At 43.8% G+C, this 27463-nt stretch overlaps 1 protein-coding gene across 7 annotated transcripts in view; it reads left to right on the forward strand.

Moving 5' to 3' along the window:
• Positions 1-27463, forward strand: part of PRIMPOL (primase and DNA directed polymerase) — a 192628-nt gene that overhangs the window by 112134 nt on the left and 53031 nt on the right. For all 7 annotated transcript variants that reach the window (XM_073578332.1, XM_073578318.1, XM_073578350.1 and 4 more), the window contains 2 exons: positions 7701-7839; positions 19137-19284. In XM_073578332.1, coding sequence (XP_073434433.1) covers positions 7701-7839; positions 19137-19284 — 287 coding nt within the window. The remainder of the gene's footprint in view (positions 1-7700; positions 7840-19136; positions 19285-27463) is intronic.

Genomic DNA, 27463 nt, shown 5'->3' on the forward strand with positions numbered 1-27463 from the left:
TCAGGAAAAACGAGCAAACGTAAGAAGTATTTGTGAAAAAAAAAGCATACTAACTCAGTGGTTCATTAGGTCGGGGTCATATGCAACGTAAATGTCTAAATCCCATCCTCATGCTGATGAAAAAAGTTCACATGCCCCGGAAGTGTGTCCTCCATGTGAAGACTTCCGGGGCATAGACCGCACTGGAAAATACCGGCACATGCGCAGTAGCGATTATATGCTTCGCCCACAGTTGGGCAAAGCATACTCTGCAGGCGCCGGAGGCTTTACAATGCGCAAGCCAACGTTATCTGTGATATTCACAGCTGAAGATTATGTGCAGCAAGCCGAGGAGGGGGGGGGAGAAGGCGACTAACCACGCCCATCGGACCGCGGCGATTTGCATACATCCGTAACAAGATAAAAAAGGTATGTATGCCTCAAAGGTGCGGGGTTGGGGGAGTCAAAAGCCCTAATAGAATCCTTATGGGATGCACAATTGGGTGATATCTTTACATGATATCACTAAATATGGGTGACAGATTCCCTTTAAAGGCAGGACTTCTACTTTGAAGCTGAGCAGAGAATCAGACTGCAAATAAACAAGTGAGGCATAGTTGGAATCAGTAGGATTCACCCTACATTATACTATCCTCAAAGTTTCCCTTTAAGGCAAAAAAATAATCACATAGTATTCTATATCAGCACTGTGTAATATATAATTTTTCACATTTGTGCAACATAAACTTTGCAATAATTCTGCTTTATGGAAATGTTAAATGCTCACCAGAGTCATGCAGAAGGAACTGCTGCTGGATACCATCAATATTGATCTCCTTGAACTCCAGGGGAATAACAAATTGATCAAGGGTTTGGGGCAACTTTGGAATATTGCCAATTTGCCTTGATAATCGTATTGTTCTCTTCAGTGATGCTTTCTTTGGGAGAAGTGCTACAACATTAGAATGGGTTCCTGAAATGACTTCTGTGAGAATCTGATGTGGTGTCTCCTGTGTTGTCCTTGCCCTGGTGACTGCCTCATTGACAAGTCGGATTGCTTCAGGTCTTGCTGCTTGTGCTGCGTGGTTGTGGGGATTGGTTACTTTCATCACTTCACCAGATCCTTCATTGGTCCAGACACGTCCCTTGCAAGTCGACCATTTTTCACACACCCAGATGGAATGGACATCGTCAGCCGTTCATTTGGAAAATATGTAAATGTGATTCTCATAGACCAACTTCTTCTTCCCACGTTTGAATAGAACTGAATTCATACTTGTAGAAAGTGAATTGCTGTGGAAGCTGGCTGATTTTTTTTGTGCTAGTACACCTCTCTCTTTGTTGAGAATTTTGACACTGCTATATTCTGATGTAAAGATGGAATAAAAGCTAGTCTAATGTAACTTGCAGGACACCTGACATGAAAATTGTTACATCTGCAACAAAACTTGCAAAAAAGCAGGTCAGTGCTGGGTCAGGTAAAAGTTTACAAAATATTTTGATTTTAGAGTGGTTTACAATCTCCACCTAAATCAGACCTCATTCACACTACATTTTTTTTAATCTGTTTTTTTTTTTTCGTGTTATGTTTTTGCAACACAAAAATGTTTTATATCCAAGAAGTATTGTTTCTCCTTGTGGAGAATGACATGCTAAGCATGGGGAGATGAGGAGACTTAAAGCCGCAATGCTCCTCTGGGAAATATGTAAATTGTCTCTTCAGAGAGAAAGAGGGCTAGAACTCTAGTGCCACCTATTGGAAGTAGCAATCCTAAAAGTCAATGTCGACCCTTTAACGAGCCTTGTTACATGACTTAGGATAAAAGCCACAACGAGAATCTCAATTTGCAGACACTGTGTTTCGGGGTACTGCCCCTCGTCAGTGCAGAGTGTGACATCTGGTTTGGCTGTGTGAGAGGCATCTGACCGATATTCACAAAGTATTGTTTCTCCTTGCGGAGAATGACATGAAACGTTTTGGAAAATGTCTTGTGAAAAGTGCGGGCAAAATGCTCTGACACTATAATGCAATCAGTTGTGAGGTTTACAGATGGAAACAGTTGATTTAACTTGTCACAAAAGTGCAGCACTCTGTACAGTACTTTTGTGACGTGGATTGATGACGGACAGGAATTTATGAACCACAAGGACAAACTGGTGAAACATCCAAACACAAAATTCTGGGGGCAAAACAGGGTACAAACATCCGGGGATGAACTGCTGGGGGAAAAACATGCAGGGGAAAAACATGCAGGGGCGAAATGCTGAGGGCGAATCTTCCTGGGGGCAAAATGATAGGGGTGAAATGTACCTGGGGGCGAACTGCTGGGGGCGAAACTTCCTATAACCGTCGAGGTTAAACTTACAGGCCTATAATTTCCAGGCGTGTAAGGCTATGTTCACTTGCAGCATTTTTGCTACTTTTTTATTTCTGTAGCCAAAACCTGCTCTCTATCTATTGAAACCTGGAAGAGTCCTCAGGAGAGAATTTTCATATTCCCAGTGCCTTCTGCAATAAGTGAAGTCTCCGCGAGCTCAAAGATCACTGGATTTTGGCTGTTGCAGCTGAAAAGAGGAAATCGGAATTTTCGCTCATTTTTGTCTCATTGTTAGTCATGTCAGACTAACTTAATTTCCTTCAATGACAATCACTGACAGGGTGGATCAGGGAAATGCTGTAGATATAGTATATCTTGACTTCAGCAAAGCATTTGACAAAGTATCTCACACAATCCTTATTGAAAAAATGACTAAGTATGGAATGGACAAGGCAATTGTTAGGTGGATTCATAACTGGCTTAGTGATCAGACCCAAAGAGTGGTTGTAAATGGCTGCACATCCATTTGGAAGAATGTCTCAAGTGGGGTACCACAGGGCTCTGTCCTGGGCCCTGTATTGTTCAACATCTTTATCAATGATTTAGATGAAGAAATTGAGGGTAAACTGATTAAATTTGCAGATGACACAAAGCTAGGAGGGATAGCTAATACTAGAGAAGAGAGAGAGGATTCAAAAATATATAAATAAACTGGAGCAGTGGGCAGCAACTAACAGAATGGTTTTTAACAGGGAAAAATGCAAAGTACTACATCAATCACACTCCAACTTCTCCACTAATGATTACTCTTACAATTATTGTTTTAGCACCAGGTGCTTATCATTGCTGTGACTAGCTGGTCTTGTGCCTCCTGGTCCAGCAACGCCCCTCCTGTGATGGGCACCTCACTATCTGTGAACTTTGTACACTGAGAGCCTGGTGTGGGCACGGTCAGCTGTACATATACTGTGCATTACTATATCTAAAAGCTCTGTCAAAACGGCTGCATCCAGTAGTCTAAGTGATATGTCGTTGGATTCAGCTTCTCTTTGCCTACTTCAGCCTGCTCTCAGATGAGGTAGTAAAAATCTGCTGACAGATTCCATTTAAGGGGTTTAAAAAGTATTTTAGTGCAGTGTATTAAAGGCTTTCGCTTATCATTTTACCCATACACAGATATGTTGGGGTTGCTTTGACAATTCTAGGGCTGTGTATGCTTTAAAGAGCTCATTGGGGGTTCACTACACTTTTTAGTAGACCGTAGTCTGTTAAACATATTTTCTGGAAAATTAAAGGCTTGGCAGGACTTGTTTGCTGTAAATTGAATCTTTCAGAAAGTTTTGACAAAGCTGCTGAATTTGAATTTTAAAAGATTCAATATAACTATGGTATTCCCTATTTTGAAGCAAACTTTCTCAGCCATGTTTTTTTTCTTTTTTCCAAGCAGCGAACAGATGTTAATTTTATATTACCAGTCACTTGACAGCCACATTTCACTTTTAAGAGCAGCATTTGAAGCAAGCGCCAATCGCTGCCAGTTGGTGACTAGTGATGGCTCTAGCACAGCCGATCATCTGTGTGTGGAGTGGGCTTGGCTACACAAACACCTGCACCAGATGGCACATGTACGTTACATGTTGGGAAGGAGTTAAAACTATGTTTATTACACACACTATTCTTACTACAGGACTGTGCAAAAGTTTAAGGCAGGTGTGAAAGGAATTCTGCAAACTAAAAATGATTTAAAAAATATAAATCTTTATTTTTACAATTAAAAAAATCATATTAGAAAAATATTTGGCTAGACCACACATGTAATCTTAAGGTACTGTCACACTTAGCGATGTACCAGCGATCCCGACCAGCGATATGACGAGGTCAGGATCGCTGGTACATCGCTAAGTGGTCGCTAGTGAGCTGCCACACAGGCAGATCTCATCAGCGACATCGCTGGGGACGGGGGTCGCTACTTACCTGTCACTTACCTGTCACACTAGGCGATCCTACGTCCTCCCGCCCGGCTCCACGCTCGTTGCTCGCCTCTCCACAGGAAGCTGACGACGAGAAACAGTCCAGGACGTTCTCGCGCGATCAGCGATAACCAGCGGGGGAGCGGTCGTAGGTAAGTATCAGACACAGCGATATCGCTAGCGATATCGCTATAACGTCACAAGTTATAGCGATATTGCTAGCGATATCGCTTAGTGTGACAGTACCTTTAGACAGACACGAGGGTCTTGAGATCAGTCCTCAGTGGGGGGTATATTATCACTTTCAGGGCTCATTGTTATTTACTGTTATGAAACTTCTTAATGAAATTGGCACCAAATTTATAATGCAGCAGGAAAAACGACCCGATGCTTACAGCCATTCAGTTGCATGATGAGTAAGTAACTTCTTGTATTTCACAGCATTGAGGACACTACAAAAATAATCAATGTTGAAGAACATTAATGTAATGTTTTATGTATACCCCTCCTCACATGTAAAGTGCCGTGGAATAAATGGCGTTATAATAATAAATAACATAGATGCAATGGTTGGCTAATAAAGCTTGGTACAGCAGATAAAATTAAACAGATCATTTTCACTTCTCTTCAAAATTGGAAGGTGTCCAGCAATATCATCAACTCAGAGCTGGCAGCAATAAGTGGGACCCAGCTACTCCCATCTAATGTACAGAGAAGTCTGGTCAGAAGTGGTCTTCATGGAAGAACTGGCCAAAAACCCATAAAAAAAAGCCAAGTGACTCTACTATGCGCAAAATATAGGACTACTGTCAAAATGGGAAATATTTCTCTGTACCCGCAGATGGTTTGCCAAAGGCCTGGAGAATGGTACAGTGATGAGTATCTGCAGGTAACAGTGAATAATGATAGAGGGATCTTGCAAGTTAAAGCTGCATTTCAAATGTAGTTGGGAAATTAGTCAGGAAATATGGTGTCCTCAATGCTGAGGAATACAGGCAGATACTTATCCATCGTGCAATGCCATCAAGGCATGAGAGAGACTCCATGTTTATCCTGCATCAGGACAACAATCCCAAACATACAACTAATATCAGATTATCGTTAGTATAAAGAAGAACAAGAAATCCGGGAAGTGATCATTTCGCTCCCACAGAGCCCTGATCTCAACATCGACTCTGTGTGGGATTACATGAAGAGACAGAAGCATTTTGCAAAATTTCATCCACCGAAGATATGTGGTTAATTTTCAAAATGCTTTACTTTGAGTTTCTTCCAAAATTGTGTGCATATTTTGATGCTGATTTGGAGGCAATATTTTGTTCATTCACTTACGGTAGTTATTTCTATCAATTAACAAAATGCAAACACTTCTATTTTTGAGAGTATTCTGGGCCTTAACTTGTAATGTGATTTCAGCTGTTAGAGACAGATTACACTTGAACATGCAGTGAACAGTAAGTTAGACAAAAAGGTAACAGCTAGTAAGCTGCACTTTGGACTGACCATTTCTTGGAGACAGTGGGGGCTATAAGGCCGGGTGAACACGATTCAGAACTAGTGGTGCTTTTGACCCAGTGACTGTCTGCTGCGTCCAAAGAAATGCTTTCTATTGAACGCAGATAAATTGTGGTGTTATTCACTGAACCATGCAGATTTACCGCATTCAGTATAGTTCTCTCTTACGGAGAAATTGACATGCTGCGGTCTTGAATGACACTCGCATGTCAATTTGTGTAACTCTTTTTTTCAAATTTAGTTTTAACTTTTGAGTGATTTCAGACTTATTTCTATATTGGTGCTTACCATGCATCTAAATACATTCCTTGAGGGGTCTATTTTCCAAAATGCTGTAATTTATGGGTGATTTTCACTTTTTAGGCACATCAGAGGCTCTCCAAATGCGAAATGGCGTCCGCCAATTGTTCCAGCAAATTTTCCATTCAAAAAGTGACATGGCGCTCCTTCCCTTCCAAGCTCTGCTGTGTTTCCTGTCACACTTATGAAAATATAATATTTTGTGCTGAAAACATGTTTGTGAGAAAAATGTGTTTTTGTTTTTTTTTTATTTTTTTATTTTTACGGCTCAACACATTATAAGCTTCTGTGAAGCGCCTGAGAGTTCAATGTGCTCACTACACATCTAGATCAGTTCCCAAGGGGTTTAGTTTCCAAAATGGTGTCACTTTTGGGGGATTTTCACTGTTTAGGCACATCGAAGGCTTTCAAAACCTGACATGGCGTCTGCCAATTTGTTCCAGCAAATTTTGCATTCAAAAAGTCAAATGGCGCTCATTCCCTTCCGATCTCTGCCGTGCACCCAAACAGTAGTTTTCTTCGTCATATGGGGTATTGGCATGCTCAGGAGAAATTACACGTTTTGGCGTCCATTTTTTCCTGTTACCTTTGTCAAAATAAAAAAAAATGGATCTGAAGTCAATTTTCTTGTGGAAAAAAAAGTTAAATGTTTTATTCCTGTGCAGCAGCTGATGGGTTAATAAACTTCTTGTATGTGGTTTTAAGCACCTTGAGGGGTGAAGTTTTTAGAATGGGGTCACTTCTGGATTTTTTTTTTATTTAAGTGACTTCAAATGTGTTGTGGTCCCTAAAAAAAAAAAAAAAAAAAAAAAATTTTGTTGGAAAAATGAAAAATCGCTGGTCAACTTTTTAACCCTTATAACTTCCTAACAAGAAAAAAATTTGGTTCCAAAATTGTGCTGATGTAAAGTAGACTTGGGAAATGTTACTAATTAACTATTTGGTGTGTCATATCGCTTTAATTTAAGGGCATGACAATTGTGAAATTTTCAAAATTTTTGCCAAATTTCCATTTTTTTTCACAAACAATTTATATAAAAGAAAATTTACCACTATCATAAAGTACAATAGGTCACGAAAAAACTTTCTCGGAATCACTGGGATCCATTGAAACGTTCCAGCGTTGCTACCTCATAAAGAGACATTGGTCAGAATTGTAAAAATTGGCCTTGTCATTAACATGCAAACCACCATCAGTTGTAAAGGAGTTAACAAGTGTCCTTCAATCCATCATCACACATAAGGGGAGAAATGGTGATGACCAACTCACATTGTTTGATAATGTGATCAGTTTGCATAGGTTTTCCTCCTCTTTTTTGAATGCCAACAAACTGACTGGCATGGACAATGTGAAATTAGCATATCCGCAAACAGAACTATTTATCCAGTATAACAGCACAGTATGTTACATCAAATGTCAATTTACAAGGCAATATGACAGACATGTACGAACAAAAGTATGTGTTTTCTTGATCAACCAGAATCACATAAATTCAAGTCAACATATAGATAACAGTCGATTCTTCCTCGCTTGCTGAAAATAAATGTCTGGTTAATTGAGATAAAATTCTGTGTTCTCACACAGGTATATAATATATATGTTTTTATTTCCTTTTAGTAAACGGCCACAATCCCTGGCTCATTGTTATGAAGTAATTCCTGCTGATACAGTTTGTAAATTATATTTTGACTTGGAGTACTACAAGTCTGCAAATCCTGACGCAGATGGTAACAAAATGGTTGCATTGGTCATTGAGGTAAGATTAGGAAAGACGGAACACAAGCATTTCTTTGTATTGGAATACATGAAGTTCAAAGGTTTCTGTTCTTTTCAAAATGGATCTCAATGGATTTTAATTTGACATCCACTGAAAAGGAGACCATGCTAACGACACATGAATAATTTCATAAGAATAGAAGGTGGAAATGAAAAATCAAGGTGCTGTAAACGTGTTCATAAGCTGCAACTCCCACTTACAAGACAACACATGAAAGACGAAAATGCCAACTAGATGTGATTCACAATAATTAAAATCTTTTAATCATGAGAAAAGACTACACAAAGGAATAAAGAAAAAAAAAATCTGAACTAGCCCCAGTTATGCATAACCGTAAATGGGGTGAGACATACGTTAAAATATGTAAAGGATCCTGAATCACAAGAAGAGTGAAGTGTCTAGTGCAGGCATATACTCTATACGTACACAGTTCCAGTATAGAAAAGTAAAACCCATAAGTAAAACAGCCTAAGTGCCTAGTAAAAAGGATGACAAGGCCTCTTTAGATGGCTGAATAATGTACCTAAAAAGAGAAGATTATGATATTAAAGAAAAAAAACTCTAAAAGAAAAAGTTCCTTCAAATATAAGAGTGATCCCAACATGCAGGCAGCTGAGTACTATTACACATGTCAAGCGTGTAACAGATTGCAGTTTCCTTTAAAGGGTTTGTCCATTACTTGGGCAACCCCCTTCTCAATCCGTATGTCTCCCCCCCCCCCCCCTTATAAAATAATAACTCTTATACCCCCTGCTGATGCTGGTGCCGTTCCAATGGTGTCTGCATTGGCAATCCCAATGATCACTTAAAGCAGTGGTTCTCAACCTTTCTAAGGCCGTGACCCCGCAATACAGTTCCTCATGTTGCGGTGACCCCAAACCAAAAAATAATTTTGGTGGCTATTTTCTTTTCCTAATATTCTTGTCTACACGATCCATTGTCATGAGACGGTTTGCTAAAGAAAAAATAAAAGATGGTCGCGTCTAAAGAGTTTGTGAACGTTTCCTATTATTTACAATTCCCTGTGTTGTTTTCTATTACACACCTGTTACTATGACCAGGGGGCTGTATTCACATGTTTAACTAATGGATCTGTTTTTTTCCAGATTAGTGGAAAGTTTTCTATATAGAACAGTGTGAACTACGTCATAGGATACACTACAGTTTCTGCACAGCATGGCATCTTTTATAATGTGATTGTGACTCAACTCACCATAGGTTTTGAATGAGTGGGAGGACCGGGCTTGTTTCCCTGTATCAGTGGGAGCACTGGGCTTGTTTTCCTGCAACAAGATGGTCCCATATTTGGCAAATATTCAAAAGGTGTACCATGCATATAATCCCCCATATAAAGAAAGATGGGCCCACACATATAATACTCCCATGTATAGCAAGATGGCACCACACATGTAATCCCCCATATATATGATGGCCCCACACATGTAATCCCTCATATATATAATGGCCCCACACCTATAATCCCATCCTGTATACATGGCTCTGCTCCCATCCTGTATACATGGCTCTGCTCCCATCCTGTATACATGGCTCTGCTCCCACTCTCCCATCCTGTATACATGGCTCTGCTCCCATTTTCCCATCCTGTATACATGGCTCTGCTCCCACTCTCCCATCCTGTATACATGGCTCTGCTCCCACTATCCCATCCTGTATACATCCTGTATACCCTGATAAAAAAGGTATTTATGCATCAAAGGTGCGGGGTCAGGGGGAATCAAAACTACTAATATAATCCTTTTGTGACACAGAATTGAATGCTATCTTTACATGATATCACTAAAAATGGGTGACAGATTCCCTTTAACATGGATACGTTGCGTGATCCCTGTGGACAATCCAGCGGTCACTTCACTCTCCAGAGGAAGTGATAGAGCTTCAGTCTGGTGATTTTTCTAAAGAAACCTATTAACAAAAGTGCTCATAAGGAACCCTCATACCTCTCACCTCTTCCCAAAAGTCAGGCCCCAACTTTAGGGGTGGGGGATTCCAACATACAGATTGGGATTTGACAACTCTCCACAAATCCTCTTGCAGTGCAAAAGCATAGATCTTGTTCTTTCCACTAACTCCTGCACTGCCACATACTTTGCTAAACTGATAACGAACAGTAATGGATTTTTCTGCTCAAAAAGGTAAAATTGCCTTGTAGTTAGCGGATTATACAAGGAAAGCGTTCGGTTTGGGAAGATGGTCCATGTGTCCGAACAAGTTTAAAACCACTTCTTTTAACCCCTTTCTGACATCATACGTACTATCCCGTCCACAATAACCGGGCCCGTATGACCGGGGACGAGATAGTACGCCTAAGCGATCAGCGGCGATCCCGGGGGGGCCGCCGCTGATCGCGACCGGGGGTCAGCTGATTATCACAGCTGACACCCGGCACTATGTGTCAGGGGCGGTCACAGACTGCCCCTGGCACATTAACCCCTGGCACACTGCGATCAAACATGATCGCAGTATACCGAGGGGATTAGGGAAGCATCGGCAGGGAGGGGGATCCCTCCGTGCTTCCCTGAGACCCCCAGAGCAGCACGATGTGCTGCGCTGCTCTGAGGGCCTCCTTCCCTGCAGACCCCAGATCAAAGATGACCGCGGGGGCCTTCGAGGTCCTGCAGGGAGGCGGCTTCCTCAGTGCCTGCAGAGAGCAGGGACGGAGGAAGCCTGTGCAGCGCCTGTCACATCGCTGATCTGACACAGAGCTGTTCTGAGCGTCAGATCAGCGATCTGACACTAGACAGTGATGTCCCCCCCGGGACAATAAAATAAAGTAAAAAAAGTGTAAAAATAATTAATAAAAAATCCCTAAATAAATAAAAAAAAAAAAAATACTCCATTTATAAATTTATTTTTTGGAAATTAAAAAATAAATAAATAAATAAAAGTACACATTTAGTATCGCCACATTCGGCCCGCCCTATAAAACTGTCCCACTAGTTAACCCCTTTAGTGAACCCCTTCGAAAATAAAAAACAACGCTTTATCATCATACCGCCGAACAAAAAGTGCAATAACGCGCGATTAAAAAGATGGATATAAATAACCATGGTACCGCTGAAAACGTCATCTTGTCCCGCAAAAAACGAGCCGCCACACAGCATCATCAGCGAAAAAATAAAGTTATAGCTCGCAAAATAATGCGATGCAAAAATAATTATTTTTTTTATATAAAATTGTTTTCATTGCATAAAAGCGCCAAAACATAAAAAAAGACATAAATGAGGTATCTCTGTAATCGTACTGACCCGAAGAATAAAACCGCTTTTTTACTCTTCGCCACGACAGCACCCACTTGCAAAGAGGGATCCGCCCATAGGAACAGGAAACCTACAGAGATAAAAGAGGGCGGTCCGCCTCTCCTCCTCAGTTGGTTTCCTGTTCCTATTGGAAACCGCAGGATTCTCCTACAAACTCATGCCTGGACCAGGGAACCGCCTGTGCAGTGTCTGCGTGAACGGCAGGGGTTCCGGTCCGGAAGCAGCGACTGGGGGAGTGCTGTGAATCGGCTCCCTCCTCGACTGGGGCCACAGCAGTGCAGGCAGAAACGTCGGTGTTGGGTGAGGCCAACCGGGGTTCCCCTGCAGATCTACACACCGCCGGGATTCGGGGAAGATCCATCCTGGTCTGTGTGGGAGCGCGGAACCGGAGGGACGGCGTTAGCCTCCAGCGTTCAGAAAAGCTTCAGCGACCAGGAGGAGACGCACATGCAGCGCCGACAGGAAATGGTAAGGAGGAACTTCTGGGTTACCGGAGGTTCCTCAGCACAGCGCGGTTTCAAGGAAGCATCGCGGGCATGTAGAAGCACTCCCTGCCCCCTCCTAGGAAAAAAAAAAAAGAGAATCGATTTAATTTACACAGCGGCCCGGCGGCTGTATTCCAGGCCGGACGCAGACAAATTAGCTGCGCCTAAGACAAGCAGGTGCACCTGGAGGGGGGAGGTACCAGCATAATGAAGGGGCTTATATAAAACCTTGGGGATATGGTTATTGCGTGCAAGCATGTCTTCACCAAGACAGGACACGCATCCCCAGGCAGATGATACAGCGGCAGCCAAGGATCATTCACGCCGAGGTTCCTCGGATAGAAGCCACACCAACAAGCCTCCTTCTCAGCCTCCTGAGCCGGTACCTACAGCTTCTCTGGGTGAGTGGACGACTCTCTGCCTACCAAGCTGATAAATCTCTCTCTCTCTCTCTCTCTCTCTCTCTCTCTCTCTCTCTCTCTCTCTCTCTCTCTCTCTCTCTCTCTCTCTCTCTCTCTCTCTCTCTCTCTCTCTCTCTCTCTCCCCTACGCTACGTCTCCACCTCAGCCTAAAGCTGGAGTCACACATAGCGACTTACCAGTGATCCCGACAACGATATCAACTTGTCAGGATCGCTGGTAAGTCGCTATGTGATCACTGGTGAGCTGTCAAACAGACAGCTTCACCAGCGATCAGCACAGTGATGCCGAGCGCCCGGCATCGCTGTGTTCATTAGCGCTGATGCCATATCCCTGTAAAAAAAAAAAATAGAATTAAAATAAAAAATATTTTTATTCTCACCTTCCGACGTCCCGCGCAGCCATCCTGCCTCTCTCCACGCTCCGGTCCCAGTAATCCTTTGCGAGAATGACCGCGAGAATGTCACGGTCTCGCGGCAGCGCGACATCTCGCAGTCATTCGTGCAAAGGATCACTGGGACCGGGAGTGTGGAGAGAGGTGGGATGGCTGCGCGGGACGTCGGAAGGTGAGAATAACAATATTTTTTATTTTTTTTATTATTTTTTACAGCTAATCGCTGGTCTCCCGCCTGTCACACGCAGCGATGCGTGCTGGCCAGCGGGAGACCAGCGACGAAAAATATGTCCAGAGGTTTCTTGCAGCGATCAGCGATACCGGCAGGGGGGCCGTCGCTGATCGCTGTCACACACAGCAATCTCGCTGGTAAGATCGCTGTTGTGTCACAAAAGTTGTGGCTCAGCAGCGATATCGCTAGCGAGATTGCTATGTGTGACTCCCGCTTAAGAGAAAGGAAAAAACAAAAAATAGAGTGTGCCCTCTGTACACGTCCCTTACCGGACTCTTACACGAAAAAGCTATGCAAAAAATGCATTAATGAAACGGCAAAACAAGCATCGGCATCAGCCGTAGACATAAGGGCTATAATAAGGGAAGAATTACAGGCCCTAACCAAGTCTAGCAGCATACCTATAAGTACTGAGACTAGCAAACCAATCACGGTCAGCTTAGACGACGAAGCAATAATCTCCGATAGTTCCAATGCATCTACATAATCATCTTCCTCAGATATGGAGGGGCGTTCGTGCTTTCCTTTAGAAAACATGGACAACTTAGTTAAATCCGTGAGGAACACCATGGGGTGCGCAGAGACAAAGGAGCCGCAAACAACACAAGAAATTATGTTTGCAGGGCTAACAGAAAAAGGAGAGCTTTTCCTGTTATACCAGCTATTAAAGCTCTAGTTAAGAAGGAATGGGAGAAGCAGGACCAGAGATGTTATCTCCCCTCGGCCTCAAAAAGATGGTACCCCTTCAGCGACGAGGAGTTAGCAACGTGGTCTAAAGTTCCGAAAGTGGACGCGGCGGTCGCCTTCGCCTCCAAGCAAACTGCCTTACCAGTGGAGGACGCAGGGGTTCTAAAGGATCCACTTGACCGAAAAGCTGATGCCTCACTAAAAAGAGCATGGGAGGCAGCCACCAGCACATTTAAACCGGCAATAGCTAGTACTTGCACATCTCGTTCTATGCTGGTCTGGATTGATCAACTAGACGAGCAAATAGACCAAAAGATCTCCAGAGACAAACTACGAGCCGCTATACCATTGATCCGTGGCGCGGCTGCATATATAGCAGATGCTTCTGCTGATTCTTTACGCATGGCAGCCAGAACAGCAGGCTTGCTTAATAACGCCAGGCGTAGCCTATGGCTTAGAAGCTGGAGAGAGGCAAAGCTTTGTGCCATTCCTTGTGAGGGTGAGATCTTATTTGGGAAAACCTTAGATGAAATCCTTACCAAGGCAAAGGAAAGGAAAAAAGGGTGCCCTAACCCCTCTCTCCCGTTTTATAGGAGGGCGTTTAGGAGACGACCATTTGGTAGAGGAAGACCAGCGGAAAATCAAAATCGCTGGACCACAAAAGAGGAAAAGGGCAAAGGTGCCATGTTTAGAGGGTCCGTAGGGACAGAAGCTAAGGAGCCAATCCCTCCAGTAGGGGGAAGACTAAAGTTTTTTCTTCAGGAATGGGAGAAAATCACGGCCAGCCCTTGGGTTCTGGGCATTGTTAGAGAAGGGTTAAAAATAGAGTTCCACCACGTGCCCCGTGACTCAGTTATCATAACATCTCTCAGCTCGCCAATCCAACAGCGGGCCCTAGAGACTGAGATTCTGAGTCTCCTGAACAAAAAAGTTTTGGTACATGTGCCTAAAGGACAGGAAGGGAGAGGATTTTACTCCCCTCTCTTTCTGGTATCTAAGCCAGATGGCTCATTCAGGACTGTAATTAACCTGAGGAAGCTGAACTCATTTATAATAAATCATAAATTTAAAATGGAATCCATCAGATCTACAATTAAGCTCCTCTTCCCCAGTGGCAGGCTTGGATCTGAAAGATGCTTATTATCATCTTCCCATCCATTACAGATATCAGAAATACCTCAGAGTGGCGGTCTCCCTCGATGACACCATACAGCATCTCCAGTTTACAGCCATGCCATTCGGCCTTTCCATCGTACCATGGGTCTTTACAAAGGTGATGCTGGAAGTGATGGCCTTCTTACGCCAGAAGGATACACTGATAATACCCTATCTGGATGACTTTTTAATAATAGGGAACTCAACTCGACAATGTAATGGACGAGTTGCTGACGCAATCTTGTCTCTACAGGCTCTAGGTTGGATAATAAACTTCAAGAAGTCCAGAATCGAGCCACAATCTGTCCAGTCCTTCCTGCGTCTCCAGCTAGACTCCATAAAACAAAAATGTCTACTGCCACAGGTAAAAATTGCAGTGATTAAAAGGAAGGTCAAGTTAGCAATAGTCGGGCCGTACATATCCTTAAGAGAGGCAGTGTCTCTCCTGGGGTCCCTTACTTCCTGCATCCCGGCAGTTCAGTGGGCCCAGTTCCACATGAGGGAACTACAACATCAAATTCTCTTAGAGGAGACCCATGACCGAGGGAATTTGACAAAGAAAATTACTTTATCCCAGACGGTCTTAACCTCCCTTAAATGGTGGCTAGAGGATAATAATCTATCAGGAGGAGTACCATGGGTGATAACGCCTTCCCGTATAATTACTACCGACACCAGCCCCACAGGATGGGGGGCGCATATGGGAAGCACCTTCGCCCAAGGCCTGTGGGATATAAGTGAGGATCAGGATTCTTCAAACCTGAAAGAGCTAAAGACAGTTAGTTATGCATTATATCATTTTCTTCCGCAGATACAGGGGGAAAATATGAGAATCCTTTCAGACAACACCACAGTGGTCGCATATCTGAACAGGCAAGGCGGGACTTGATCAGTCGCCTTAATGTCTTCCGCAAGAAAGAGCTTGTCTTTAGCCGAAAAACATTTTTTGTCTCTCTCGGCCCTCCATATAACTGGAAGAGACAATTTGGAAGCAGATTTTCTAAGCCGCCATACACTACGGCAAGGAGAGTGGTGCCTGAGCCAGCAGATATTCAAACGAATCGTGTCACTATGGGGTCTTCCCCAGATAGATCTCTTCGCCACCAGGGAAAACAGGCAGGTGCGAAGGTTCGCCTCTTTAAACGTGACAGACAATCCGGAAATTCTGGATGTCCTCCAAGCCCTGTGGCGGTTCAAACTAGCATATGCATTTCCCCCAATCATACTACTACCACAGGTCATCAGGAAGATCAGAGCAGAGAAAGCACGAATAATCTTAATAGCGCCATTTTGGCCCAGGAGGCCATGGTTTTCATGCTTGCAAGCAATGTCAGTGACAGACCCTTGGGTGCTTCCTTCAACCCCCAAGCTCCTCTCGCAGGGGCCATTCTTCCATCCTCAAGTGGACAATCTCCACTTGACGGCTTGGAACTTGGAAGGAAAATGTTGAGAGCAAGAGGATTCTCGGAGAGGTTAGTCAATACTCTCCTGCAGAGTCGAAAATTGGCTACGACAAAGATTTACACCAGGGTATGGAGGAAATTCCTAGAGTTTCACACAGCTCCCGATTCTAGAGAAATTCCGATAACAGCAATCCTAGAGTTTCTACAGAAAGGGAAAGATTTAGGACTATCTGTTAACACACCTAAAAGTCCAGGTGTCGGCTTTAGGGGCCCTCTATAGTTATTATGTGGCAGGTAATAGATGGATAGCCAGATTCAGAGTAAAAAGCTGGATTACTTACCAGTAATGCTCTTTTAATGAGTCCACGACAGCACCCGTTCACTACCCTCCCTAGAATTTAACGTAATGTATATACACCTTCTTAGATGTAAAATGAATAAATTTTTGAATATGGAATAATATAATGGCCTAATAATTGGCGGTCCTCCGGGTACTCTGAAATCCAACTGAGAGGCGGACCGCCCTCTTTTATCTCTGTAGGTTTCCTGTTCCTATGGGCGGATCCCTCTCTCCAAGTGGGTGCTGTCGTGGACTCATTAAAAGAGCATTACCGGTAAGTAATCTGGCTTATCAATTTTGCCACGCATGGAACGGTGTAAACGCACTCCCCAAAAGAAATTCATGAAATGCTGTTTTTTGTTCATTCTGCGTCGAAAAATCGGAATAAAAAGCGATCAAAAACTGTCATGTGCCCGTAAATGGTACCAATAAAAATGTCAACTCGTCCCGCAAAAAATAAGACCCCACATGACTCGGTGGGTCAAAATATGGAAAAATTATAGCTCTCAAAATGTGGTGATGCATAAACTATTTTTACAATAAAAAGCGTCTTTTAGCATATGACAGCTGCCAAACATAAAAACCCGCTAAAAATAGTAAATGAAACCCCCCCCCTTTATCACCCCCTTAGGCTGGTTTCAGATTTGCGCTTTTTACATGCAGCGCACGGCGCTGCTAAGCCCCGTCCCCTACCCACCCCATCTGGTCATCGCTTCCTACTATCGCACACGGCTGCATGCGATCGGCGCACCCTATCTTTAGCATAGGGTGCGCTGGCCGTGCGCTAGTAGGATTTTGGCGTGCGCTGCGCACTTTTGAAGGTGCGCCGAACACACCATGTTGCATTTTGGCGCGCTCTGCGCACCTTCAAAAGTGCGCAGCGCACGCCAAAATCCTATGCTAAAGATAGGGTGCGTAGATCGCATGCAGCCGTGTGTGATAGTAGGAAGCGATGACCGGATGGGGCGGGGCTTAGCGGCGCCGTGCACTGCATGTAAAAAGCGCAAATCTGAAGCCAGCCTTAGTTAGGGAAAAATAATAAAATTAAAAAATATATATTTATTTCCATTTTCCGGTTAGGGTTAGGGCTGAGATTAGGGTTAGGGATGGGTTGGAGTTAGAATTGGGGGGCTTCCACTGTTTAGGCACATCAGGTGCTCTCCAAACGCTACGGCGTCTGATCTCAATGCCAGCCAATACTGCGTTGAAAAAGTAAAACAGTGCTCCTTCCCGTCCAAGCTCTGACATGCGCCCAAACAGTGGTTTATCTCCACATATGGGTATCAGCCTACTCAGGACAAATTACACAACTACTTTTGGGGTCCAATTTCTCCTGTTACCCTCGGGAAAATAAAAAATTGAGGACTGAAAGATCATGTTTGTGGAAAAAATATGCTTTTTTTAATTTTACGCCTGGGCGTTATAAACTTCTGTGAAGCAATGGGGGGGTTCAAAGTACTCACCACACATCTAGATAAGTTCCTTGGGGGGTCTGGTTTCCAAAATGGGGTCACTTGTAGGGGTTTCAATAGTTTAGGCACATCAGAGGCTCTCCAAACGCGACATGACACCCGCAGACCATTCCATCAAAGTCTGCATTCCAAAACGTCACTACTTCCCTTCCAAGCCGCGACGTGTGCCCATACAGTAGTTTTCTCCCACATATGGGGTATCAGCGTACTCAGGACAAATTGCACAACAACTTTTGGGGTCCAATTTCTCCTGCTACCCTTGGGAAAATAAAAAAATTGGGGACTAAAAGATCATGTTTGTGGAAAAAAAATTTTTTATTTTCACGCCTGGGCGTTATAAACTTGTTTTGAAGCTCTTGGGGGTTCAAAGTGCTCACCAGACATCTAGATAAGTTCCTTGGGGGGGTCTGATTTCCAAAATGGTGTCATTTGTGGGGGGTTTCCACTGTTTAGGTACATCAGGGGCTCTCCAAACTTTACATGGCGTCCGATCTGAATTCAAGCCAATTTTGCGTTGAAAAAGTCAAACGGCGCTCCTTCCCTTCTGAGCTCTGCCATGCGCCGAAACAGTGGTTCCCCCCACATATCAGGTATCAGCGTACTCAGGAAAAATTGCACAATATTGCAGTCCAATTTCTCCTGTTACCCTTTGGACCTGAAGTAATTTTTTTTGCTAAAAATAGTTAAATGTTCATTTTTTTTTTTTTTTTTTTTTTTTAAACATTCAAAAAATTCCTGTGAAGCACCTGAAGGGTTAATAAACTTCTTGAATGTGTTTTTGAGCACCTTGAGGAGTGCAGTTTTTAGAATGGTGTCACTTTTGGGTATTTTCTATCATATAGACCCCTCAAAGTGACTTCAAATGTGATGTGGTCCCTAAAAATAAAATGGTGTTGTAAAAATGAGAAATCGCTGGTCAACTTTTAACCCTTATAACTTCCTAACAAAAAAAAAATTTGGTTCGCAAATTGTCCTGATGTAAAGTAAACATAAACATGTGGGAAATATTATTAAGTATTTTGTGTGCCATATCTCTGTGATTTAAGGGCATAAAAATTCAGAGTTGGAAAATTGCGAAATTTTCGCCAAATTTCCCTTTTTTACACAAACACAAGTTGTATCAATGAAATTTTACCAATAACATGAAGTACAATATGTCACGAGAAAACAATGTCAGAATCACCGGGATCCATGGAAGCGTTCAAGAGTTATTACCTCATAAAGGGACAGTGGTCAGAATTGTAAAAATTGGCCCGGTCATGAACGTGCAAACCACCCTTGGGGGTAAAGGGGTTTAAACTCTACATCCTGCATGTTCCCCCACCGAGTCATCAATCTGTAGAACCACATAGAATATAAGCACATGCAGGTGGGATTATGCAGACTGTTTGCTCTGTTTTTCTTACTTTAGTTTTTCAGCAAAAAGCTAGAAGATTGCTTTGGAGTGAAGTGCTGTGCAGATTATGTTTTAAACCTGGATTCCAGCACTGACGAAAAGTTTAGTCGACACTTGATATTTGTATTACCTAATGCAGCTTTCAAGGACAATATACATGTTGGTGAGTTTATGCAATGATTTTTCTTGTTATCAAGTAATTAATTTCACTTTATATTCTTACATTTTTGTGGTGACGCTATTATTGTCAGAAACAATAAAGTAACCTGATCAAGCAAGTGTAAAAAAAAAAAATATTAGATTCTCAATTTCTTTCATCATTTTTGACGTTGTAATTGCCGCATGAGCACAGAAAAGTACAAAAAAAAAACATTGAGGAAGGCGCTAAACACATTACTATCATGGCTTCTGTATCTACAGAAACCAGTTAACCCCTTCATGACATCCACCTTACATGTAAAGTTTAAGTCAGAAGTGGGTGTCTGGAGCGGGCTCACGGGGTGAGCTCGCCCAATCCTCGGCAGGTAACGGCTGTGTGTTAAGGCCCCTTTACATTTAGCGATGCACCAGCGATCCCGACCACGATACGACCCGTTCAGGATCGCTGGTGCATCGCTAAATGGTCGCTAGTGAGCTGCCAAACAGGCAGATCTCACTAGCAATGCAGTGATGCTCAGCGGTCGTACTTACCTTTAGGTCGTGGCGATGATCACCGTCTTCCGCCTGCGTCCATGTCTCGCTCGTCGGCACCAGCAGGAAGCCGACGACGAGAAATGGACCAGGCCGATCTCACGCAATCAGCGATAGCCAGCGGGGGAGCCGGTCGGAGGGGACTATCACATGTAGCGATATCGCTAGCAATATCGCTGCTGCGTCACAAAATCGGTGACACTTTAGCGATATCGCTATGTGTAAAGCCCCCTTAAGTCATGATCTGCCACTAACAATCGTGGGTAGCACAAGCGCCGCCCTTGATTGTTAAACTGTTAAATGACGCTGTTAAACTCTGACAGCAGCATTAACAATGTGCAGGCAGGGGGCGCCTCATTCAATGTGTCCATCATTGTGCCTTTGACATGATCACAGGTCGCTGATGGGTTGCTAAAAAAAAAAGTTAAAATCAACCTCTTTTTGCCCTATTAAGAATAAAGATTAAAAAAAAATAAACACATAGTATCTCCTCATTCAGAAAAGTCAGATCTAATTGCGGCCACAGAGCCTTTAACACCCTCTGGCATGGGGGCGGGTCATTCTATGTGCCAATCGTCAGACATGTGATGTGATCGTGGGTTGATATGACAGCAAGGGGGGTCTGTGGAAGATATCCGTGCTTGTTGTTATGGAGCTCTCTTGAAACGGTATGTGGAAAATATAAAAAATAACAATTTTTAAAAAAAAATTAAAAAAGAAAAGTTCAAATCATCCCTCTTTTCTCCCATTAAAAATTTAATGGTTAAAAATTACACATTTTGTATCGGCGCATTCAGAAAAGTCCATTTTATCAAAATAAAACAATTAATCCAATCGGTAAACACCATAAATAAAAAAATTCAAGAACTCCAAGATTACTTTCTATTGTTTTGGGACTCTGCAATAGAATAAAAAATGCTGTAAAAAGTCTTCCAAGACGTCGTATCTATCCCAAAATGGTATCAATAAAAACGTCTCGCCCCACAGAAAAATAAACCTGGACATGTTTAGTATCACCGTAATCGTACTGGTGAGCAGAATTATATTTTGATTTCATTTTTACCACAAACTGTAGGCCGTAAAAATAATTCTCCAAAAAACAATGTTAGAATTGCATTTTTTTTCTCTCACAATTTCTCCCAACTTTTTTTATTATATTATTATACATTTTATATAGCGCCATTTTTTTCCATGACGCTTTACATATGAAAAGGGGAAATATAGACAAGTACAATAAACATGTGTAAGTCAAGGGACACACAAGTACAGAAACAGAGAGGACCCTGCTCACCGTCTGTAGGGATGGGTGAGGATACACTAGGAGAGGGTAGAGCTGGTTGTGCGGTGGTTCAGTAGACTGAGGATCATTTCAGGCTGTAGGCTTGTCGGAACAGATGGGTCTTCAGGTTCTTCTTGAAGGTTTCCGTTGTTGGTGAGTCTGATGTGTTGCGGCAGAGAGTTCCAGAGTATGGGGGAAAGCACGGGAGAAGTCTTGTATGCGGTTGTGGGAAGAAGAGATAAGGGGGAAGTAGAGGAGGAGTTCTTGAGAGGATCGAAGGTTGCGTGCGGGTAGGTACCAAGAGACTATGTCACAGATGTATGGAGGAGACAGTTTGTGGATGGCTTTGTATGTCATGGTTAGGGTTTTGAACTGGAGCCTCTGGGCAACAGGAAGCCAATGAAGGGCCTGGCATAGGGGGGAGACAGGTGGATTAGTCGGGCAGCAGAGTGTAGGATGGACTGGAGTGGTGCCAGAGTGCTAGAGGGGAGGCCAGAGAGTAGGAGAGTGCACCAGTCGAGGCGGGAGATAAGGGCGTGCACTAGTGTTTTTGTGGTTTCATGGTTGAGGAATGTGCGGATCCGGGAAATATTTTTGAGTTTGAGGTGGCAGGTGGAGGCAAAGGCTTGGATATATGGTTTGAAAGAGAGGGCAGAGTCGAGGATCACCCCAAGGCACCGAGCGTGCGGGACTGGGGAAAGCGAACAGCCATTGACATCGATGGCTAGGTCTGGTGGAGGGGTAGAGTGAGATGGGGGGGAAAGATGATGAATTCTGTTTTTGTCCATGTTCAGTTTGAGAAATTGAGCAGAAAAGAAGGCTGAGACAGCAGACAAACATTGTGAGATTTTGGTCAGTAAGGAGGTGAGATCAGGTCCAGATAGGTAGATCTGTGTGTCATTGGCGTAGAGGTGATACTGCAAACCGTGGGATTCTATGAGCTGTCCCAGGCCGAAGGTGTTGATGGAGAGAAGTAGGGGTCCTAGGACAGAGCCTTGAGGAACACCGACAGACGGGGCGAGGTGAGGAGGTGGTGTGTGAGAGGGAGACACTAAATGTTCAGTATGATGAGATCCAGGATAGGGCCAAGTCTGTGATGCCAAGAGATGAGAGAATCTGTAGCAGGAGGGAATGGTCCACAGCGTCAAAGGCAGAAGACAGGTCCAGGAGAAGGACAGAGTAGTGTCGCTTGCTCTTAGCGGTTAGTAGGTCGTCAGTGACTTTAGTTAGGGCAGTTTGTTGAGTGATGCTGTTGGAAGTCAGACTGAAACCGGTCAAAGAGGGAACAGGAGAGGTGGGAGGACAGTTCAAGATATACATGCTATTCCAGTAGTTTTGAGGCATAAGGGAGAAGAGATATTGGGCAATAGTTAGACACAGAGGATGGGTCGAGGGAGGTCTTTTCAGGATGGGAGTGATTGAGGCATGTTTGAAGGATGAGGGAAAGACACCATTTGTAAGTGAAAGGTTGAAGAGGTGTGTAAGAGTTGGGATGAAGACTGTGGCAAAGTTAGGGATGAGGTGGGACGGGAGCGGGTCAAGCACGCCAGTGGTGAGGTGTGAACTTGACAGGAGGGTGGAGAGCTGATCTTCTGTCATGGTGGAGAAGCTGGCTTTGGAAGAACAGGGCTGAGGGGCATTGGGGGCTGTGGGCCAAAGCTTTCTCTGATCGTATGGATCTTCTGCTTAAAGAAGGAGGCAAAGTCTTCATCAGAAATGAAAGGAGAGGGAGGAGGTGCTGTGGGGCGGAGTAGAGAATTGAAAGTGTTGAGCTGTTTAGGGTTGTGAGACAGGGAGGATATGAGAGATGAGAAGTAGGTTTGTTTTGCAGCAGAAAATGTGGACTTGATGCTGGCAAGGGACTGCTTGTATGCGTTGAAGTGCTCGGTAGAATGGGTTCTCTTCCATCTCCTCTCAGCGGCCCTGGAAACCCATCTCAGTTCTTTGGTCAGGCTGGTCAGCCAGGGCTGCCTGTTGATTGTACGAGTTTTGCTGTGCATGAGAGGGGCAGCCGAGTCAAGTGTTGCTGTTATTGTGGTGTTATAAAGTGGCAGCAGTATCTGTGTCATGAAAGGAAGCTATGTCTGTGAGGGGGAGATGTGACTCAGAGTGATTGTAAATTGAGGTGTTAGAGATTCCTGCGAGGGTGAGAGAGTTTGTGGAGTGGGGGTTGCAAAGTAGGAGAGGGAAGAGAATGTCAGTAGGTTGTGGTCAGACAGGGGGAGGGGTGAGTTAGTGAGATCAGTGAGGGAACAGAGACGGGTGAAGATGAGGTCCAGCGAGTGACCATCTTTGTGAGTGGCCGCAAAGGACCATTGAGTGAGGCCGAGGGAAGCCGTGAGCGATAGAAGTTTAGGGGCAGCCGGGGCTGAGGCATCAGTGGGGATGTTGAAGTCACCCGTGATGATAGAGGGGATGTCAGCAGAGAGGAAATGGAGTAGCCAGGTGGTGAAGTGGTCGAGAAAGATTGACATGGCTAGTTCTGGGGGGCAGTAGATGACAGCCAGTTGGAGAGGGATTAGATGCGGACGGAGTGCACCTCGAATGAGGGAAGAGAAGCGGAGGGTGGAAGTTGAATAGGGGTAAAGGAGCAGGTATCAGACAGGAGCAAGCCAACTCCTCCAACACGTTTGTTGCTGGGGCGAGGGGTGTGAGAGAGATGGAATCACCCATAGGAAAGCGCAGCTGGAGAGGCTGTGTCAGAAGGAGTGAGCCAGGTTTCAGTGATGGCAGGGAAGGAGAGTTTGTTGGTGATAAAGAGATCATGGATAAACAACAGTTTGTTGCAGACAGAGCGTGCGTTCCACAGAGCTCCAGGTAGGGGGGATCTGGGGAGTGGGGGCTGGATGAATAGGTATGAGGTTGTTATGGTTGCAAAAACGTGTAGAGGATCGTGGCAGGATGTTAGAAATGAGTGTGGGGATGTGTTGAGGAGGGCCAGGATTTGGGGAGACTTCGCCCGCAGTGAGGAGTAACAGACAGAGCGTTAGAAGGTGGGAGCAGGATAGGACATGATATGGCTGTTTGTGTCTGGAGAAAAAGGATTTTATGTGGAGGAACAGTTCTGAGGATGAAGTGAGATGGCTGGGGAGGATGGAGGAGGAAATGACTAGTTCCTTACTAGGTGTAGGGATGGCAGGATTTTGGGAAAAATAGAGTAGTATGGGGTTGATAGTAAACAGTAGCCGAAACATTGTTGTGGTGTTATAGTACGTTACCTTACAGTCAAATTCCAGTCCAATTTTAGTCTAATTCACAGTAGTGTAATTAGAAATCTGTATTTTTTTTAATTTATTTATTAAACCACAGACAGGATATACAATATACAAACTGGTGATGATGATAAATACCATACAATGCAAATATGTTTCACAAAGCATTAATGTCAAACAGTGTATGTATACCAGTTCTTTACAGAATAAAACATATAATGTCAGATTACCCTCTGCATGGTATTATTCAAACAATAAAGCCTGTCAAAACCTCTAAACCTTTACTATAACTACAAAACAACAACTATTTGCAGCCTGTGTCCACATAGTTATCTCTTTATCATGCGATATCTCCATCCTACAACGTATGATGAGAGGAATTCCACCTCTCCCATATCTTCTCAAATTTACCCGGGCATCCTCTGTTTTGATACAGCGTACATTCATATGGTATAATCGAATTTACCAATTCAATCCAGGCCCTAAGGGAGGGATCCGAACCCCCTCATCCATCACAATGCCAGTACCTTCCGTGCAATGAACAACGTCTCCCGCAGGAAAATCCCTGTATAATGTCCCCATGTCTCATCATCCTACACCCCAAACTAACAAACCAATGGCTCAGGGGGAACAGGAATTTGTACTAGGGAGGTTAATAATGATGTCACTTCTTTCCAATAATGTGTTATAATTGGACACTGCCATATCATGTGGATAAAATCTGCATCCAATGTATGGCATCTCATACATTCCGAAGATTGGAACCGGCCCATCTTAAAAAGTCGGGCCGGAGTCAAATATGATTGGTTTATAATGTAGAGTTGTATCATCCTGTTGTTTAATGGACGGATACTCCTTACTTGGTGACTCCAGGATTTCCTCCCACTCCTCTCCCTGTGTATCAGGGATGAGCCTTTCCCATTTCCCCCTAACCCAGCATATGGCAGATCCCGCCCCCACCAACAGCATGTATGTGTACAGAGAGGAGACGAGACCCTGGGGACCCTGTGACTTAAGAATGCCTATCAAGGGTAGAGACCGAGATAGCATTATTTGCACCCACATATCTCATGTGCGATTGAAAGGCCGATCTCAGTTGCAGATATCGTAAGAATTGTGACCTCGGGACATCGCATTTAGCTTGTAATTGTTCAAAGGATAATAGTGTACCACGTGCGCATAGATCCCCTATCGTAGAAACATTGTATTGAGACCAGAATTCGGCAGACTGATGGACAAGCAGTGTCGGAAAATAACTATTATTCCATAAGGGCATCTCAGCTATGATATCGCTAAATCCAACCACCCTCTTAATCTGTCTCCACACTAGTCTTGCCAGACGAAGCATGGGCAACAGACGTGAGACATTTACCCTCTCCAACTCCAAAAACCCCAGTGGGCAATCAGCACGTGCGGCATGAAGCAGATGGCTTTCAGAGTTAGGAAGATGATCACCGGGCGTCCATTTATTTATAGCTCTGGCCTGTCCAGCCAGATAGTACAGAAAAAAATCTGGTAGTGCTGCTCCTCCCCCCTTCTTTGGCCTTTGTAGGGTGGATAGCTTGAGTTTTGGCCTGGTTCTCCCCCATATAAAAGACGTAATCTGGGAATTCAAATTGGTAAAGAAAGACTTAGGCACCACCACAGCACTATGCTGGAGAAAATAGCTGATCTTAGGGAGTAGTAGCATTTTAATTAAGTTAATGCGTCCGGCTACGGACAGCGGGAGTTTACTCCAGATCGCAAATTTGACTTTAACCATCTCTAACAAAGGATATATATTAAGTTGCAGATCAAACGTGCTGCATTGAGAAATATGGACACCCAGATATTTAAAGGGTGGCACAATAGGCAGCAAGGGAAACGTTATATCTGATAAATAGTCTAGACACCCCTGGCTATCAACGTCATTTTTTGAGCTGTACAGTGAACTATAATAATCATGAAAACAACCCATTATCACTTCAGTTGAGGATACCAATGTACCGTCTGAACTGCGGATCTGTAATATTGTGTTAGTTGTGTTGTGCTCCAAGAAGTATCATTTCTCCTTGCGGAGAATAACATGCTAAGCATGTCGAGGTGAGGAGACTTAAAGCCGCAATGCTCCTCTGGGAAATATGCTAATTATGCAAATTGTCTCTTCAGAGAGGAAGAGGACTAGAACTCTAGTGCCACCTATTGGAGGTAGCAATCCTAAAAGTCAATGTTGACCCTTTAACGAGCCTAGTTACATGACTTAGGATAAAAGCCAAGCCAGAATCTCCATTTGCAGACACTGTGTTTCGGGGTACTGCCCCTCATCAGTGCAAAGTGGGAGAAGATCTGGTTTGGCTGTGAGAGAGGCGTCTGACCGATATCCAAGAAGTATCATTTCTCCTTGCGGAGAATAACATGCTAAGCATGTCGAGGTGAGGAGACTTAAAGCCGCAATGCTCCTCTGGGAAATATGCTAATTATGCAAATTGTCTCTTCAGAGAGGAAGAGGACTAGCAATCCTAAAAGTCAATGTTGACCCTTTAACGAGCCTTTAACGAGGGTCAACATTGACTTTTAGGATTGCTACCTCCAATAGGTGGCACTAGAGTTCTAGTCCTCTTCCTCTCTGAAGAGACAATTTGCATAATTAGCATATTTCCCAGAGGAGCATTGCGGCTTTAAGTCTCCTCACCTCGACATGCTTAGCATGTTATTCTCCGCAAGGAGAAATGATACTTCTTGGATATCGGTCAGACGCCTCTCTCACAGCCAAACCAGATCTTCTCCCACTTTGCACTGATGAGGGGCAGTACCCCGAAACACAGTGTCTGCAAATGGAGATTCTGGCTTGGCTTTTATCCTAAGTCATGTAACTAGGCTCGTTAAAGGGTCAACATTGACTTTTAGGATTGCTACCTCCAATAGGTGGCACTAGAGTTCTAGTCCTCTTCCTCTCTGAAGAGACAATTTGTGTTGTGCTGAAGCACCAAATAAGCCAGAAATTTGCTGGATTGGTTCCCTAGTTCAAAGTAGGGCTGGCGAGTAAAGAATAATTTACGTTTGGACTTAGAATCTATGTGTTGAGTATATAATCTTTGGGCAGTCAACCACTCCACTCTGTTACCACTAGTTTGATCAGATATCTAGGCAGCCTCAGAATCTTTCAATCGTTGCTCTATTTC

The sequence above is a fragment of the Dendrobates tinctorius genome, unplaced genomic scaffold (genome assembly GCF_039654945.1).
Source record: "Dendrobates tinctorius isolate UK_male_01 unplaced genomic scaffold, ASM3965494v1 ptg000008l, whole genome shotgun sequence".
In the NCBI taxonomy this organism is placed as follows: Eukaryota; Metazoa; Chordata; class Amphibia; order Anura; family Dendrobatidae; genus Dendrobates; species Dendrobates tinctorius.